The 16929-nt window shown below is 37.9% G+C and overlaps 1 protein-coding gene across 55 annotated transcripts in view; it reads left to right on the top strand.

Moving 5' to 3' along the window:
• The window catches only part of dlg1b (discs large MAGUK scaffold protein 1b), a 175171-nt gene that overhangs the window by 131613 nt on the left and 26629 nt on the right, over nucleotides 1–16929 (top strand). For all 55 annotated transcript variants that reach the window (XR_015477726.1, XR_015477724.1, XR_015477723.1 and 52 more), the window contains 6 exon segments: nucleotides 679–815; nucleotides 910–1054; nucleotides 8541–8667; nucleotides 12968–13124; nucleotides 13769–13871; nucleotides 15587–15701. Coding sequence is in view for 50 of the 55 variants with exons in the window: in NM_001443259.1 (NP_001430188.1) it covers nucleotides 679–815; nucleotides 910–1054; nucleotides 8541–8667; nucleotides 12968–13124; nucleotides 13769–13871; nucleotides 15587–15701 (784 nt within the window). In the remaining 5 variants the exon portion in view is untranslated.

Raw genomic sequence — 16929 nt, 5'->3', positions numbered from 1 at the left:
GCTGCACCTTCAGCAAATCTCCTAATTCCTGCAGCATGAGGACTTTACGATTGTTTATGAGCGTCAAAAGTGGTGGATCTGTTTGGCAAATATTTAAATGTGTTTTACTGCATCCCAAACGACTAAAACGATATAACAAAAAAAAATCTCCACTGTGCTGAGCGAGAGCGCTTCTTAAACTAAAAAGCACATCATCGATGACATAAGCATGCTCGGGCCCGAATGCAATGTGAGTGCGGGAAGGGGGACAAGCATGCCTCAGCCCGCTTCAAGGCAACTGTACATAGTTTGAGTACGCCCTTAGTCTTGTTTTTGAATCTGCCACTATGCTGACACATAGGCATTTGTGACTCCGCCTTCTTTTAAAAAGAGCACAACGTCATTTGAATTTAAAGTGACAGTCACCAAAACGCCACAATTAGGATCAAAGCCTAAAAGGGGCAGATGTAAAGAGTTATAAAACATTATTTGTGAGGTATTTTGAGCTAAAACTTCACACACACACACACACACACACACACACACACACACACACACACACACACACACATACTCTGGAGGCATCAGAGACTTATTTTACATCTTGTAGAAAGAGGCATAATAGGTCTCCTTTAAATGAAAAAAGGTAAATGAAGTCGTTTCACGAGTTGTTTTTGTCTGTATGTTGGTTTGCTGCAGGTCTCGGTTTCAGTATAGCAGGGGGTGTTGGGAATCAGCACATCCCAGGGGACAACAGCATCTACGTCACCAAGATTATTGAAGGTGGAGCTGCGCACAAAGATGGGAGGCTGCAGATAGGAGACAAACTTCTTGCTGTAAGAAAGTGCTCTGTTGTTTGTTATTGATGACCGTGTGCTTGTTAAATCATCCAAATGTGTGTGTGTGTGTGTGTGTGTGTGTGTGTCTTAGGTGAATAGCTCCTGCTTGGAGGAGGTTACCCATGAGCATGCCGTGACTGCCTTGAAAAATACCCCAGATGTGGTCTACTTGAAAGTGGCTAAACCCAACAGTGTCTTCATGAACGACAGTTTTGCTCCTCCTGACATCACCAACTGTGAGTTTCACTTCTATAAGACTTGCTTAAAACTACGCACTTTTTAATGGTATTAATTAATTATTGGTAAATAGTGATCTAAGTGAAGTTGTCAAGAAAGCAAATATTGAGGCATATGTCCCAAAACCTATGGTTTCTACTAGGAATTCGTGATGTTTGATTCATATTGATATTAGTAAGAAAAAACTCGTAAACTTTTATTTATTTATTTATTTATTTATTTATTTATTTTTTGGCCAATATCTAGTGTTGGGTGATAAATTGAAGGCAATTTTCATCTGTATTTTTAAACCGCGTAACAAATTGCATTCAAAATTGCAGCTGATTTATTCGATTGAGATTAAATTGAGATAATCAAGGTGCAATAATGTCCGTTTCTACTGATAATGTTCTGTAAGTGCTGCTACATCTAAAACACTTGAAAATATTTTGTTTAATAATAAATGTTTTTACTCCAAACTTACTTATTAACTTCAGTCAAGTGTTTAGTCACATTATTAGTCACATTGAATCATTCATATATTAATTTTCCTTAGTCTACTTATTTATTCTTAGTCTCTTAGGCTTAGTCTCTGATTTATCAGAGGCCACAGTGGAATGAACTGCCAACTATTCCAGCATATGTTTTAAGCAGCGAAACACCCATACTCACACACACTCATACCTATAGCGCATGTCTTTCCTAGAGGAAAAGACAGGAAGAACATGCAAAATCCACACAGAAATGCCAACTGACCCAACTGGGATTTGAATCAGCGACCTTCTTGCTGTGAGGGGACAGTGCTAACCACTGAGCCACCGTGCCACCCACATAGATTCAATGAAAGCATTTTATTTGGCAAGCTATTTTTCTGCAATGCAAAGGTAATTTCTTTAATTAGATTTTTTTAGTACGTCCGATTTAATTGTCTATGGAAGAGATGACTACACTATAAAAAATGCACACACAATTCCTTCATGTTGTCCCAATACAAATCGATTAAGTTAGCTTGAACATCAATTGAACATAAAGCAATTGAGTTTTCTCTCCAAAACAAACGTAAAAATTGTGTCTTTTCAACTCACTTTAAATAAGTAGTTTGAACAAACAACAAAAGTCATTTAAAGCTGCAAGCAGTGATGAAAAGGACCTCGCACACAGACTCACCGGTGACCTTAGGATGACAGAGCACAATGAACAATAATAATTAAAGTATAAAAGTAATATAAAAAACCTGACAATGTTGGTTATTTGTTTAATTCATACTTCTGTCAGCAGGTGGCGCTTTGACTGTAAATGAATATTCGCATGTAGATGTCTTTAGTATAGTAATATAATCAAAGGTGTGGAATTTGGGGCAGACTGGACATAGTAAGCCTGACTTATAACAACATGCTTTTCCATGGCGAAACAATGAGGTTTGTCAGGCCGCCACTGACGCGCCTTTCCACGAAAACGTTAGATTTTTACAATATATCATCGCTAGAGCTTTCAGATAACACCACCCAAACTTGGTGCTGAAACAATCAAATTTCTAAGAGAAGTTTGTTAGAGTGTAATACTGTTGCCATCAGGTGGCGCTATGACAGTAACTGGATATTGGTGTGTAAACGTATTCAGATCAGGACTGTTAATAAACGTGTGGATTTTGAAGCAGATCATACAACGTACGCCTGAGTTATAACCTGAGCTTCGTGGCAAAGCATCAAAGTTTGTGAGGCTGCCACAGACACACCCTTCGAAGAAAACTCTAAATCTTTGCAATTTAACATCGCCAAGGCCTTTAGTTGACGATTGGATAAAATCCCTAGGAGTTTGTTAAAATACAACGCCCGGAAATGGCAAAAACTGCATTTTTTGGCAGAAGAAGTTAAAAATATCTGACCTTCTGGTGGGTTTGAGATTTTGCTTCAAGAGACTGTTCTTGTAGATGTTGGCATGTTTGATGTATGTGCCGCTTTTCATATGTGTACGCGAAATGTAGCTCGGGGGCCACTCCAACAAAAGTGCACAGGTGACTCTGTTGAGCCAATTTGCCACACCCACTTCTGAAACGTATAACAAATGTCAATTTTCACAACTGGGGAGTGTGCAAAGTTTCGAGAGTTTTCTGGCATGTTTAGACCCTCAAAATCGCGATTAATTTTAGAGAAGAAGAAGAATATGAAACGGAGCAATTCCAATAGGGCCTACGCACCATATACAGTCATATACAGTGAGGGAAATAAGTATTGAACACGTCACCAGTTTACCAGGTGACTTGAAATTTTACAGGATGTTGGCAACAAAAAAAAAACATATATTCAAACTAAATTATTTACTTTACAAATGAAGTTATGCGTAATAAAATGAAATGACGCAGAGAAAAAATATTGAACATATGAAGAAAGGGAGGTGTAGGAAGGGAAAGCCCAGACAGCAGCTGAAATCTCTGTAGTTCTTCAGCAACCCTCTGCCCTTCGCTATTGTAAATAATTATCAGCTGCTTCAGTTCAACATCTACATTAGCAGGATGATGAAGATGCAACCAGTGTGGAAAATACAAGTTTGCACAAGCTAAAAAAAAATCTCAAAAAACAGTGAATCGAACAATACACATATGTACCGAAATTGGACAGGAGAGTCGAACGGTTTAGGTTTTTTTAGGTACCGTCTCATCCCTAATGGCTATTACTTAAATTAATAAAAAACTTGCTGAAGGATACCGTGCAGTTATTCTGTACTTGTGTTGGAATGTCAAAGCAATTCCATGCATGTTCAATAAGAAAAGGTCTGGAAAGGGTTTTCTTCAATGCCAAAAATTTTAGTCATTTATTAGATACAAATTAATAATTTGATGACAGACTTCTGGGTTACATTACTCCAATAAAATACAAGAATTACATTAAAGAGATTTGCAACTAACGTACATTTCCCTGACTCCAGCTTATTTACACAACTGATATTAAAAGGTGTTGCACCCAGACATACTTCCTCTTTTCTGCAACCCTTCTCTGCATACCAGGACTGAACAATTAAGTGCATCTTCAATATATTTCACAACTTGTACAAGCATCATGCTCCTTGTGACATGTCTAGACTTCTTATTAAACAGCAGTCTGGAACAAGGGCCCCCACACCATATTTATTCTTATTCTGCTACTTCCCTCTTGTCAGCAGTTCCTTCTAAAAAGCATGCAGCACAGTAAAAAAAAAGAAGTGTGCCTGGTCAATATATGGTATCATACAAAAGAAAAAAGATTGATTAATCTGTTGTTAGTCTAAACATTTTTCTAATAAAAATGAAGACACAAAAGTAATAAAAATAAATTCCTTTTTCTCCACACTTGCATTTTCAATTGTAAGTTTTCAGCAATCAAAAACTGAATCTAAATCATAGTACAGGTAAAAGTTTACCTCAGGAATGAGCAGATTTGTTGACCTCAGCTAACTCAAAGCACTCCAGGTACACAATTAAGTCACTGCAGGCTCATCATCAACATCGTAATTACGAGCAAGCACAATTTTTCTAATCGAACTGATGCTGATGTTTACAAATTAAGCCGTTATTGACCAATTTATTGAGCGTTCTGATAATACCATGCATCCGTAGTTTCTAGGAATAGCACGTTTGCTGTATATGAAGAACGAGGTAGATGACTACGCTTTACATTATTACAACTCAAAACATCTCCCAGCCCGCACTCAATGGAAACATCCCACTGCATTGCTGCATTTGTACAAGCTAAAGTGCAGGATGGGGGAAAAGGAGATAGTGTCATACTCGTACACACTGTTGTGTTGTGTGTGTCCAGCAGTGAGCGTATTGATCGGTGCTCTGTTCATAGCCCTGCCAGCAGGAGCACTAATAGGCCACAGAGGAGAGAACTAAACTACCATCGATTGCTCTTGTCTGAACGTGACGCCCCCGCAGCCAATAAAGCCTACGCTGTACCTAAATGCAATGCTTCAAAAATACTCCTCCTTCCCCCTATCTGCCCTTAAAGGGGACCTATTATGCAAAAATCACTTTTATAAGGGGTTTAAGCACACTTGTGTGGCGACAGTCTGTGAATGTAAGCTGTTTCTAATGGTAAAAATTAAATAATTTAATTGTTTATAATCACACTTGATAAAAACAGTCTGCAGAAACACTTTGATTGACATTCTCCTGTTTGTACGTGTCATCAGAGGAGGAAAGCCCCGCCCATAAATGACCATCTCTCTCTCAGTAGCATAGGATGATTAGTCTTGTTTCTAAATCTGCCACTATGCTGATACATGCATTTGTAGCTCCGCCCTCTTTTAAATAGAGCACAATCTCATTTAAATTTAAAGTGACAGTCACCAAAATTAAAGCCTAAAAGGGTCCGTTTAAAGAGCTATAAAACATTATTTGTGTAATATTTCGAGCTGAAACTTCACATACACACTCTAGGGACATGAGAAAATTAATTAACATTTTCTAAAAAGAGGCATAGTAGGTCCCCTTTAAACATGACACTTAGTACACTAAAGTATTATGAGAAAGTATTTAAAAGAATATACTATTATTCATGTATTAAAACAAACTACTTTCAGTCTGAATGAAAATAGAACAAATATAACCTAAAATCAAGTTGTAAATGTAAATCTTTTTTTTTTTAAATATATTTCTGAGCGTATTGAAGAAAATACTGTTTTTATTTTAGGGTTTTTTTTTAAAGGATGACCAAAAAATACGAAGGCGGTTCTGAATATATGAAAACATATGATTATTTGTCATAAAAATGCGTAATAATGACAAAAAAATTACTAATTTGTGCATCTCCTGACTTCCATGTGCAGCCATGCTGACATGAGCTATGTTTATGTAAAACTGGATTATCGCATAAAAGACGTGCGAATAAAGCTGCGTTTCCGTCCAACATGTCAAAGTGCGCACTTTCAAAATTTATGCGCATCATGACGTTTCCATTTACCGTTTTTGTATACGCATATGCAAAATGCGCAAAAAAAAAGGTGGTTAGAAACATAGCTGTTGTAGCTGGTGTATTCTGGGAAATTTCGTACCTCTTAGTTTTGAGGGTGGTCCTGAAAAATCTCTGTTTTAAGGGCTATCTAGGCCTTCCCCTTAGCCCACACCTTCAGACTAAAGAGAATTGGGGAAGGGGAAGGGCTAAGGGGTGGAATTGGGATTGGGCCTAAGTCTCTCTAAATGTAAGGTGCTAGAGAATTCTCAATTGCTTTTTAATTGATGCGCCTGATCTCAACCACTCTTACTGAAATTGCTGTGATAAAATGCCATTGGCTGTTTTTTAATAAGGGGATGAGCTACTCTTGTTTTTACGTCAAATTATGAATAAAAATGGACATTTTACACTTCACTGGACCCTTAAGAAAGAAAAAAAACACAGTCTGACCCATCCATAGAAGAAAAAAAAAGACAAGGATGCTTTGCTTTGCTTGACTTAAAAGACAAATCACAGATTCAATCATGGCCTGCATCACATGGTCAAGTCTGTATTGCTAATCCAAGCAGCAATATCCTAATGCAGACAAGTAAGCATGAGCAAACCTGACTTAATGAATGAGAAATAATTGTGTTAAGTGTGCGCCATCATTCAGGAGCCTGATTCGAAATGGAAGCAACACTGTTTATAGCTTGTAAATGGTGCGCAAGCGCTTTTTCTTTAGCTCACTGATCTGCCTAATTTTGGATAGTGTGTTGCAGAGAGGGAGCCTTTGTGTCAGTAGATTTTATTTTTGTACACATAGATTGCCATAAAGCATGCGTTTTACCACCTGTCGGCTTTTTTTACTTTATATATATATATATATATATATATATATATACTCTGTTGTGCTCTGCTCTTCCTGAGGGTAAAGCAAAGTTTTGCAGCTTCTCATTGTGTTATGCTTGAGTGAAGTACTATAGGATTGAAAACTGCACCTTTGCTATTGGTAAATATGTCTCACAACCATCAGAGTGCTCAAGAACCCCATTTTGAAAATGAATATTTTATCCATTTACTAAAAGTAGGTTCTTTTATTTATTTTAATTTTTTTTATTTTTATAAAAATAGGTGCTTTTTTATTTTATGTATTTTAATTTAATTTAATTTAATGTTTTTTTTTTTTTTTATAAAAGTAGGTGCTTTTATTTAAAATTTTGTTTTTATAAAAGTAAGTTCTTTTATTTAATTTTTTTTTTATAAAAGTTGGTGCTTTTTATTTATGTTTATTTAATTAAATTTAATTACATTTAATTTTTAATTTAATTAGATTTTTATAAAAGTATGTGCTTTTATGTATTTATTTTTAATAAATATAGGTGCTTTTAGTTAATTTACTTTAATTTATTAACATTTGAGAAAAAAGTAGGTGTTATTTAATTTAACTTATTTTTCTTTACATTTAATAAAAGTAGGTGGTTTTATTTATTTTAATTAAATATTTATAAAAGTGGGTGCTTTAATTTAATTGAATTATTATAAAAGTGTAGGTGCTTTTATTTAATTTTGCTTTCATGAAAGTAGGTACATTTATTTAATTTTGTTTTTATAAAAGTAGTTGCTTTTATTTTATTTTTAACAAATTAGGTGCTTTATTTATTTTATTTTTTATAAAAGTAGGTGCTTTTATTTTACTTATTTTTTTATTTTATTTTATTCTTATAAAAGTAGGCACTTTTTATTTTTATAAAAGTAAGTTATTTATTTAATCATTTTTTATAAAAGTAGGTGCTTTTATTTTATTTATTTTTATTTATTTTTTATAAAAAAAGGTACTTTTGTTTTAATTTTATTTTAGTGTATTTTATTTCAATTTTATTTAAGTGTATTTTTTTTAAAGTAGATGCTTTTATTTTTCTTTACTTTACTTTACTTTACTTTACTTTACTTTATTTTACAATGTGGTCCCTAATCACATGTCAAATCTATTAAGTTATTCTGTCATGAAATGGACATTTTAAATATAAGACCTTTTGCTAGCTTGCTTATCAAAATTACTCATCATATATTATCATATTCAAGCATTTTTATTCTACTCTGCATTAAAAGCATGCATCACCATTAACTGCTAATGGCAGATGCTGACATCATACAAAAAAAGCTTTTTTCAGCATTTGAGAAAATCTTCAAATGAATGTAGAGGTGGGCTAATAATTCTGACTTGAACTATAAGTATACACCTATAGCAGTCTTTTGATATGAGCTCAGCTAACGTCTGCTTCAAATGAGAGACAAAGACAGGCGAGATGAGGATAGCTGAGGATCAGTTTCACTCTGACCCCCAGGTCTCGCCCCCCCACATAGAGAAGTGTGTAAATGGAGCTGCAGTGGAGGCCCGGGTGCTAAAAGCTAAGCCTAGAGTTTCATTTACCATCAGCGTCTGTTCGCTTCCCTTTGGGATCCAAACACATTCTCTTTTGAATAACATAATATTTTACCATTCTAGAGGATTTGGTGAACATTTGGAGACCTGTGTGGGGAAAGGTAAAGCAGTTTATAATTTTTGAATCTATCTTCCACTTGTCTTTCACAGCCTATTCCCAACACATGGAAAACCATATCAGTCCTCCGAGTTATCTCAGCCAGCCGCTGCCTCCGGTGCATTCTGGACGCTTCTCCCCAACCCCGAAGACCACAGTGGGGGACGATGATGTCACAAGGTATTGTTTCCAGATTAGGCCTGCACCATATATAAGCCCCTGTAATATTAGTGATATTTGCCCCTTTTACACATACAGACGTTTCAAACATAGGCTCATTCTGAAAACGTAGCCCTATATACATTTTTGGAGATTGCGAATTTTGTAGCTGCATTTTGCCTTTAAAACGAATTCTACGGAGCAGTATGATGCCGTTCTTTTTGTGCTTACCAGCTGACCGCTTACCTCCGTATGGATGGCTTTTCCCCCTGTTACAAGTTTGTCCAGTGGCTCGCCATGTAAGTTGATGGAGTTGAGGTTTGAGTCCAGTGAAGAACAGTTCTAGAAAGCGGTTACACAAAAACAAAACCCAAAAAATAAATAAACAAGTAAATAATGTGGTAAAGTCTGAAAATGTGTCAAGAATCAGGCTTTTCGTTTTCTGTATTGCTTTTCAGAACACTGTCGATTGGGTTTAGAGAAGTGGGTGGGCGCTGGTCAATCGGTGCTTTTTAAAACGTTATAGGTTGGGCTTAGGGAAGGAGTGGTTGGGGCTATCGGCCGGTTGTTCAATCGGTTTGGTCTGCTGTTTCACAAATATGGCGATCAAGACGGGTGAATGGGGAACGTTGTTTCCGATCGCCATTCAATAAAATACACTGAACAATTTTCAATCAGTCGTTATTTATCTGACAGTCAGCATAGCAGATTTGCTGGCTTTGCTGAAACATTTTTCAGAAATATGTACAGCATATATAAGTTACAGCACATTCACACGGGGCGTCAGCTTCAACGCTTCCTATACACTTTGAATGGGTGACGTCAAGCCTTGCCGAACTGAATTGTGGGTCCGTCTGCGCTGCTTCAGCGGCGTTGCTTGCTGCAGAAGTTGGGACTTTCTCAACTTTTCCAGCACCAATGGAAGCGTCAGCCAATCAGATCGCTGTATGCAAATACACCAGCTCAGACAGTAGCCGATTGCGGACTAATTTCATTGGCTGACGCTGCTATGATGATCGTAATAGCCCCAACTTCAGACACGTCCTTAGTCAAGCGTTGACACTAAAGCCCTATGTGAATCGGACGTAAATATATATAGGCCATAATACATCTTTTTACAATTAACAAATATATATTAATATTTTACTCCAGTGATTAAATATAATTTTTTGCTTAATGAAATAATAGTAGTTAGTGTTTCAACTAATTATTTTCATTTACGTAATATGAGTACCAAAACTGCACAAATGTTAAAATGATCGTTACGATATAATAATGAAATAATGACTGAAATTGGAAACCCTAAACTGCCCACAGTCACGGACGATCTTGATCATCTTTGTGAAATACGGCAGGTGGCGATAATGCACCTAAAGAGTTAGTCATCATTAAAACATTTAAAAATAAAAGAAGACTGATTCGTCATTAGCCATAAATAGTTCGCCCCTGCCTTGATTGTGTGCACTGAAATGTGAGTGGGTCTGCAGCTGGATATATTTCGAAATTTGAGATCTCAAAACGCATAAACAGTGCCCTCTTGTGGATTCGCGAAAATAAAAACTGCAAAAAATTTACCTCCTGGTATGTATTTGGCGTTCTCCAGAAATGTATATAGGGCTACATTTTCAGAATGATTCTAGGTTGGACTTTTCACATAAATCATCATGTGATGCCAGAGCAGGTCATTGCTCTAATGCCCACCTGCGATGTTCAGGATGATATTATGAGTAAATGAGATGCTCTCTGAACTTCTGTGTAGTATAAAGTTTTTAATTGGCTTTTACTTGTACTCAGGTCACATGGTCAAAGCTGTAGTGTTCACTGAGGGAGCTGTGTGAACAACTTTTCAGTAGAAAAGTCATGTTCATTTCACATTTAGAAATCTTTAAATGTTTAAAAAACATTTAAAAAATTTAAATGTTGGGATGTAAAAAAGGAGACACTGCAAAACCTGAGCTAAAACTACACGTCATTGGCGATTTAGCCATTTGATAAGCTCCAAATTTAGCCCATCCACGTCATGTCGCTGGTTCATATTTTTTTTCCTCATAAAAACCTCTGCGCATCATCAAGCCTCTTAGCCGGCTCGCCAGAAAATGAATAAGCAAGATTGTTCTAATCCAGCCGAACAAATGATTCTCTTAATCTGACCATTTAGGTGCGCAGATTTCCAATTCAATGCATCACAAAGTGGCCCAAAAGAGTCACGTGATTATCAGAATGATGTTCTGTTTAATAGCGAGAGGCTGATGTGATAAAGTGGTGTTTGACTTTACTGTATCAGTGTTGTAACAGCCACAGGGCTGCTTTGTAGTGTGTGTGCTTTAGACTTAAACCAGCAGTGCCTCCTGCAGGACAGTTATGCACTATACACTGAACCTGAACACTTGGCATAACACTAATTATCACAGAAAACTATGTCAGCTTAGACTGCATTTTGTGAAGTAATGCATTATGAATGTAGGTTATTCTGGACAGCTTAAAAGCAGATGTATTATGCTTGTGTTTTATTACAGCACCTCCAGGTGCTCCGGTTTCCCCCATAGTCCAAAGACATGTGGTATAGGTGAATTGGCTAAGCTAAATTGTCCATATGTATGAGTGTGAATGAGTGTGTACGGATGTTTTTTCAGAGATGGGTTGCAGCTGGAAGAGCATCTGCTGCGTTAAAACCAAGTGTGCCTCAAGCCTGCGTTTGAGTGAAGGTCTCGGCCGTTAGATCGCCCCCTGGGGGCTGGCTGCAGTACAAGTCATAAAGCCCGCCTCCTCCGTGTTAATGAAGGAGATTAAAGCCCAAATAAAAAAAAATTATTACACTTGCAATAAAATGTCCCAAAGATGGTTCTGGTCGATTAAGGCACTGGTTATTGTGCTGAAATAGGTGCAGATCTTCATATTTGTAAACAGTTTGTTTTTAGCAGTAATTTATTGCTGGGCGTGTCATCGTGATTGACAGCTGTGATTGACAGTTTTCTCAAAGCAGCGCGTCTGAGCTTCGGCAGGAGACTGAAATGTTATTATTTGATTTCTGTGTTATTTTACCATGATAAAATGAGTTCAGCAGTAAACTATAGTTTCTGACATACATGATCCTGGTGGAACACTGTTTATTCGCTAAGGTCAGGGCTTTTTTCAGGCTTTATTAGTTTGCTGATACACGTACGCCTAGCCACCCAGATAGCAAAATACACTCGGGCCAGTTCCAGCTAGATTCTCGCCTGCCGGAGACTTACCCCTCAGAGCTCAGACTGACTACCTCTGCTGGACCTACTCCGGATGCCTGGACTCACTGCCCGATTCCAGCCCGAGTCAATCGAGCCAGATGCGGCGGCTGAGCGAGCCGGCGCTGCCGCATGCGAGCCAGAATCAGCCCGCGACGCCACGAGTATGTTATGCGCCGCGGCCCGGAGCTGGCGCGATTGAATATATAAAACCCTCATAATTGTTAACGTTATTACATCCATTTGTGTTGATATGACAGCAAACGCATGCTGAGAAGTTCGGGGGGCGTGGTTGATTTTACATAAAGCGTTTGGTTGGAAGCTCGACTCCGCTCATTTTCGCGGCTCCTCCTCTGGCTCCATCAGACAGTCCTTCTGCGCATGTCAAGGCTCCAATTTCAGCAGTCTTTTGCGACAGTTTGTGCCCGTCAAGCAGGCGTTTTGCCCTCAAGGCGTTCAATGGGAAAAGGGGCTGTCGCGTCGTCCATATTTTTTTACAGTCATTGGTTAAAACATATGCTGGATAAATTGGCGATTAATTCCGCTGTGGCGACCCCGGATTAATAAAGGGATTAAGCCGAAAAGAAAATGAATGAATGAATGTTCTCAACTAATTTGGACATTGGGGATCCACATTATCCCATAGTCATTCAACCATGATCCTTTTTTTAAACTTTGTGTTAGTTCACCTAAAAATCTGAATTCTGCTATTAATTACTCTTACTTAAACCCCTGAGGCCTTCATTCATCTTCAAAACACAAGTGAAGATATTTTAGATGAAATCCTAGAGCTCTCTCATCCTCCATAGACAGCAATGTGCCAAAAGATGTCCACAAAAATACCAAAACAAATAAACAAACGTTCTCAAAACATACAATATGCCTTCCGTGGTTTAATCTGAACATCATGAAGCTATGGGAATACGTTTGAGTGCACATAAAATGAAAATAATGACTTAATGTAAGAGTTTCTTCTTGTCAGTGCCAGTATAGAGTGCGTTCATAAGCACTGTACAATGACGGAAATACGTCCCCTGAGAGTTTTTATTTGAGCATATAAGGACATACTTTATTATTTTTTATTTTTTCTGCTTATTCAGGGAACCCAGGAAGGTGGTGTTGCATCGAGGCACTACAGGTCTGGGCTTCAACATAGTGGGTGGAGAGGATGGCGAAGGTATATTTATTTCCTTCATTCTGGCTGGAGGCCCCGCAGACCTGTGCGGAGAGCTGAGGAAAGGAGACCGCCTGGTGTCTGTGAGTATTTCCCTGACATCTCATCTGTCCATACTGACCACCAGGGCTTGACTTTAACACTTGCCAACCTGCCAAATGCATGTAGATGGCAAATGCCACTTTGGAAAACTACTAGCCACTGTGGCTTGTGAGCACAAATCAATGTCAAGCCCTGCTGAGGAAGGTGGTGTTGCATCGAAGGTGGGAGGAAACACGTTTCCCTATCCATGAGAGTGAAAGTAAAGATTGAGGAGGCTCATCTCTCATTCTCGCGCTGAGGATGCTCTGCTTAATTGTTTTCTCTCTAGTGAAGAGTTCAGTTTTTCCACTTACAAAGTCCGCCATGTAAATAGCAAATGCACTATGGCGTGACGCAACGGGCTCTTAACGGGAATGGGAAATGAGACTCTGATTGGTTTATTCTTAAAACACACCTGTAACTCATTAAGAGAATAAGCTCAACCCTGTTACACCATGCGCCATTTTCCATCCTTACAATAGCAAAGGTGGATTCTGACACGTCCTTAATGATTTTGCACCCTGCGCTTTGCACTTTGCACCTAGATCGTCAAAATAGAGGCCTTTCTGTTAAAATTGGGAAATTGGGGAAAACATATACAGGGGGGGGGCTAATAGTTCTGACTTCATCTGTATATCTTTCATAGGTGAATGGAATTGACCTCCGTGGTGCAACTCATGAACAGGCCGCAGCGGCCCTGAAAAACGCCGGACAAACAGTCACCATCGTGGCCCAGTACAGACCAGAAGGTGAGACTCTCAGTGGCGTAATAACTTTAAGCTTCTGATGTGGCAATAAATAATCAAACTAAATCTCTCAGACTACGTTTACACAATAACAGTGAAGTCAAAAACTGAAAAGTTTGTCCTCTGCATTTTGAAAAAAAAGTTTAATGTCTAGTTCCACGTTTCACACACCTGTGAAAATGGCCAAAGCACTGTATCACACTTGCCAGACCAGTATTTAGCGCTTAATTAGTAAATAAGTTAACCTATTGATTTATCCATTCATTATTTTCCTTCAAATAGTGCCTTATTTATTAGGGGTCACCACCGCAGTATGAATCGCCAACTATTCCAGCATATGTTTTTACACAGCTGATACCCTTCCAGCTGCAACCCAGTACTGGGAAACACACTGATCCACACTTATACACTGTGGCCAATTTAGCTTATTCAATTCACCTATGGCACATGTGTTTGGACTGTGGGGGAAGCCGGAGCACCCTGAGGAAACACACGCCAACATGGGGAGAACATGCAAACTCCATACAGAAATGACAACTGACCCAGCCGGGACTCATACCAGCAACGTTCTTGCTGTGAGGAGACAGTGCTAACCACTGAGCCAGTGTGTCACCCCACATGGATTTAAACACTATTCAATTTAAAATAAAATAAAATAAAACTGAAATCTGAAATCTGTTGTGAGAATTGAGTAATTATAATACTTTATTTTTATAATTACTTTATTTACTTTATTTTTCAAGTGTTAAACATTTCCACAAGCTTTTTTTTTATTATTGTTAAGAACTATTTATAGAAATAGAAACTAGAAATCGAGACTCATCAGACCAGGCAACGCTTTTCCAATCTTCTACTGTTCAATTTTAGTGAGCCTGTGTGAATTGTAGCCTCAATTTCCTGTTCTTAGCTGACAGGAGTGGCAGCCGATGTGGTCTTCTGCTGCTGTAGCCCATCTGCCTCAAGGTTGGACGTGTTGTGCATTCAGAGATGCTCTTCTGCAGACCTCGATTGTAACGAGTGGTTATTTGAGTTACAGTTGCCTTTCTATCAGCTGGAATCAGTCTGGCCATTCTCTTCTGACCACTTGCATCAACAAGGCGTTTGCACTCACAGAAATGCCGCTTACTTGATATTTTCTTTTTTTGGACCATTCTCTGTAAACCCTAGAGATGGTTGTGCGTGAAAATCGAAGTAGATCAGCAGTTTGTGAAATACTCAGACCAACCCGTCTGGCATCAACAACCATGCCACGCTCAAAGACGCCTAAATCCGCTTTCTACCCCATTCTGATGCTCGGTTTAAACTGCAGCAGATCGTTTTGACCATGTCTACATGCCTAAATGCATTGAGTTGCTGCCATGTGATTGGCAGTTGGACAGGTGTACCTAATAAAGTGGCCGGTGAGTGTAAGTCTGCAGTGTACAGTAACAGTAGATATCCTACAATAAAATAGACATGTTGGTCATAAAATGTCATCTATACAACTCTGTTTGAATATTGGTAAAATATTAATTGTTTTTTCTCCATATATAAGCACTTCACTGTTTTGTTTTGTTTTCACACAAGTAAAGGCATTACGAGTAAATTTACCAGCTTTTTTGTTACTCTATTGTAAACTGCCGTAAATAGGAATATCTGATTAATGCATAAATATAAATGGAAAACCAGGAAGATTCAGAGAAATGGCTGGTATTGATTTTTGTTGCCTTGCGTTTCAGAGTACAGCCGATTTGAAGCCAAGATCCATGACCTCCGAGAGCAGATGATGAACAGCAGCATCAGTTCAGGCTCAGGATCCTTGAGGACCAGTCAGAAGAGATCACTTTATGTCAGGTACTGGACAGATATACACACAGGGTTCTTGTGCTTCTTGACAGTACTTGCCCTGGAAGCCCTGGAAAGTACTTAAAAACAAACACAGGTTCTTGAAAGAGCTTGAAATGAAATTAAGTTTTTATTTAAACAATTTCATTTAAATGTCCAAATTAGACTGAAAGAACTGATAAATCCTTAAAGCTGCTATATTTAAAGCAATTCATAATAATTATTAAAAAGCTTTTATTTCTTTGAATATTCATAATTCGTAATCCAGAAATTTTTGGTTTCAGTTTCAGCCAATAGTTTTATTTTCGGTGTGTCCCCATTTTTTCTTGCATGTGAAACAAAATTCAGTTTCAGAGGAAAGAAAGGATGCTTGAAATTTCTGTTGTTTTTATGATTCATACTGTTTATTTTCCTTCAATGATTCAACAAGATCAGTTTAGGATCTTTTAACTCTTCCTACTAGGCTTGAGCGGTATCCAAATGTTGATACCATCAAACATCCTCCCTATTTTACCTCGGTATCCGGTATTAACATGCATAATAAAAAAAATATGATGTAAACTCAGACAGCGTCACCAAACTGTTGGCTTGTGCCTAAACAATCAGAAACTAAAGACCGTATATGCCAGGGGTTCTCAACTGGTTTGGCCATGGGACCTACATTTTTACATGGTCATCAAGCCGCGACCCAAATTTTTAGGAACTATAATACAATTTTAGGAATTATAATTAATTTGTATTTATTTGTTAACATGCACAAGTAGTGACAGATAAATCATAAGAAAATCACCAAGACTTGCAAATAAACAATATTTTATTGCTGTCATTTAACAAAATGTATCAAATTATAGAAATATTACAAAATAAAAACAACAAATACTGTAGACAAGTGGTTAGGTTAAGGAAAGGATCAGTTATCATGAACTAAACTAAGCAGTTAATTGCCCCTTTCACACAGTGATACCGGTAAATATCCGGAAAATTTCCGGAACGACTTTACCGGTATATTCAAAAAAGCGCTGTTCACACAGGCGAGGACGTTACGGAAATTTTCCGGAAAAGAGCATTCACACATCCATTCCAAAATACCGGTAAATTCTGACATCATTCACCACAAATGAGCTTTAAACGGCTGCGCTTGTATTTGTAAACATTTGACTACATTACAAACTCTGTGGATGATCAATATTGTGAACAACTTTCGCAGGATCACTTTCGCATGTCGAGATGTTCATAA

Source organism: Danio rerio, chromosome 2 (genome assembly GCF_052040795.2).
Source record: "Danio rerio strain M-AB ecotype USA chromosome 2, GRCz13ab, whole genome shotgun sequence".
Taxonomy (NCBI): Eukaryota; Metazoa; Chordata; class Actinopteri; order Cypriniformes; family Danionidae; genus Danio; species Danio rerio.
Note: the sequence above shows the minus strand (reverse complement) of the source record. Positions and strands in the feature narration are given on the sequence as shown.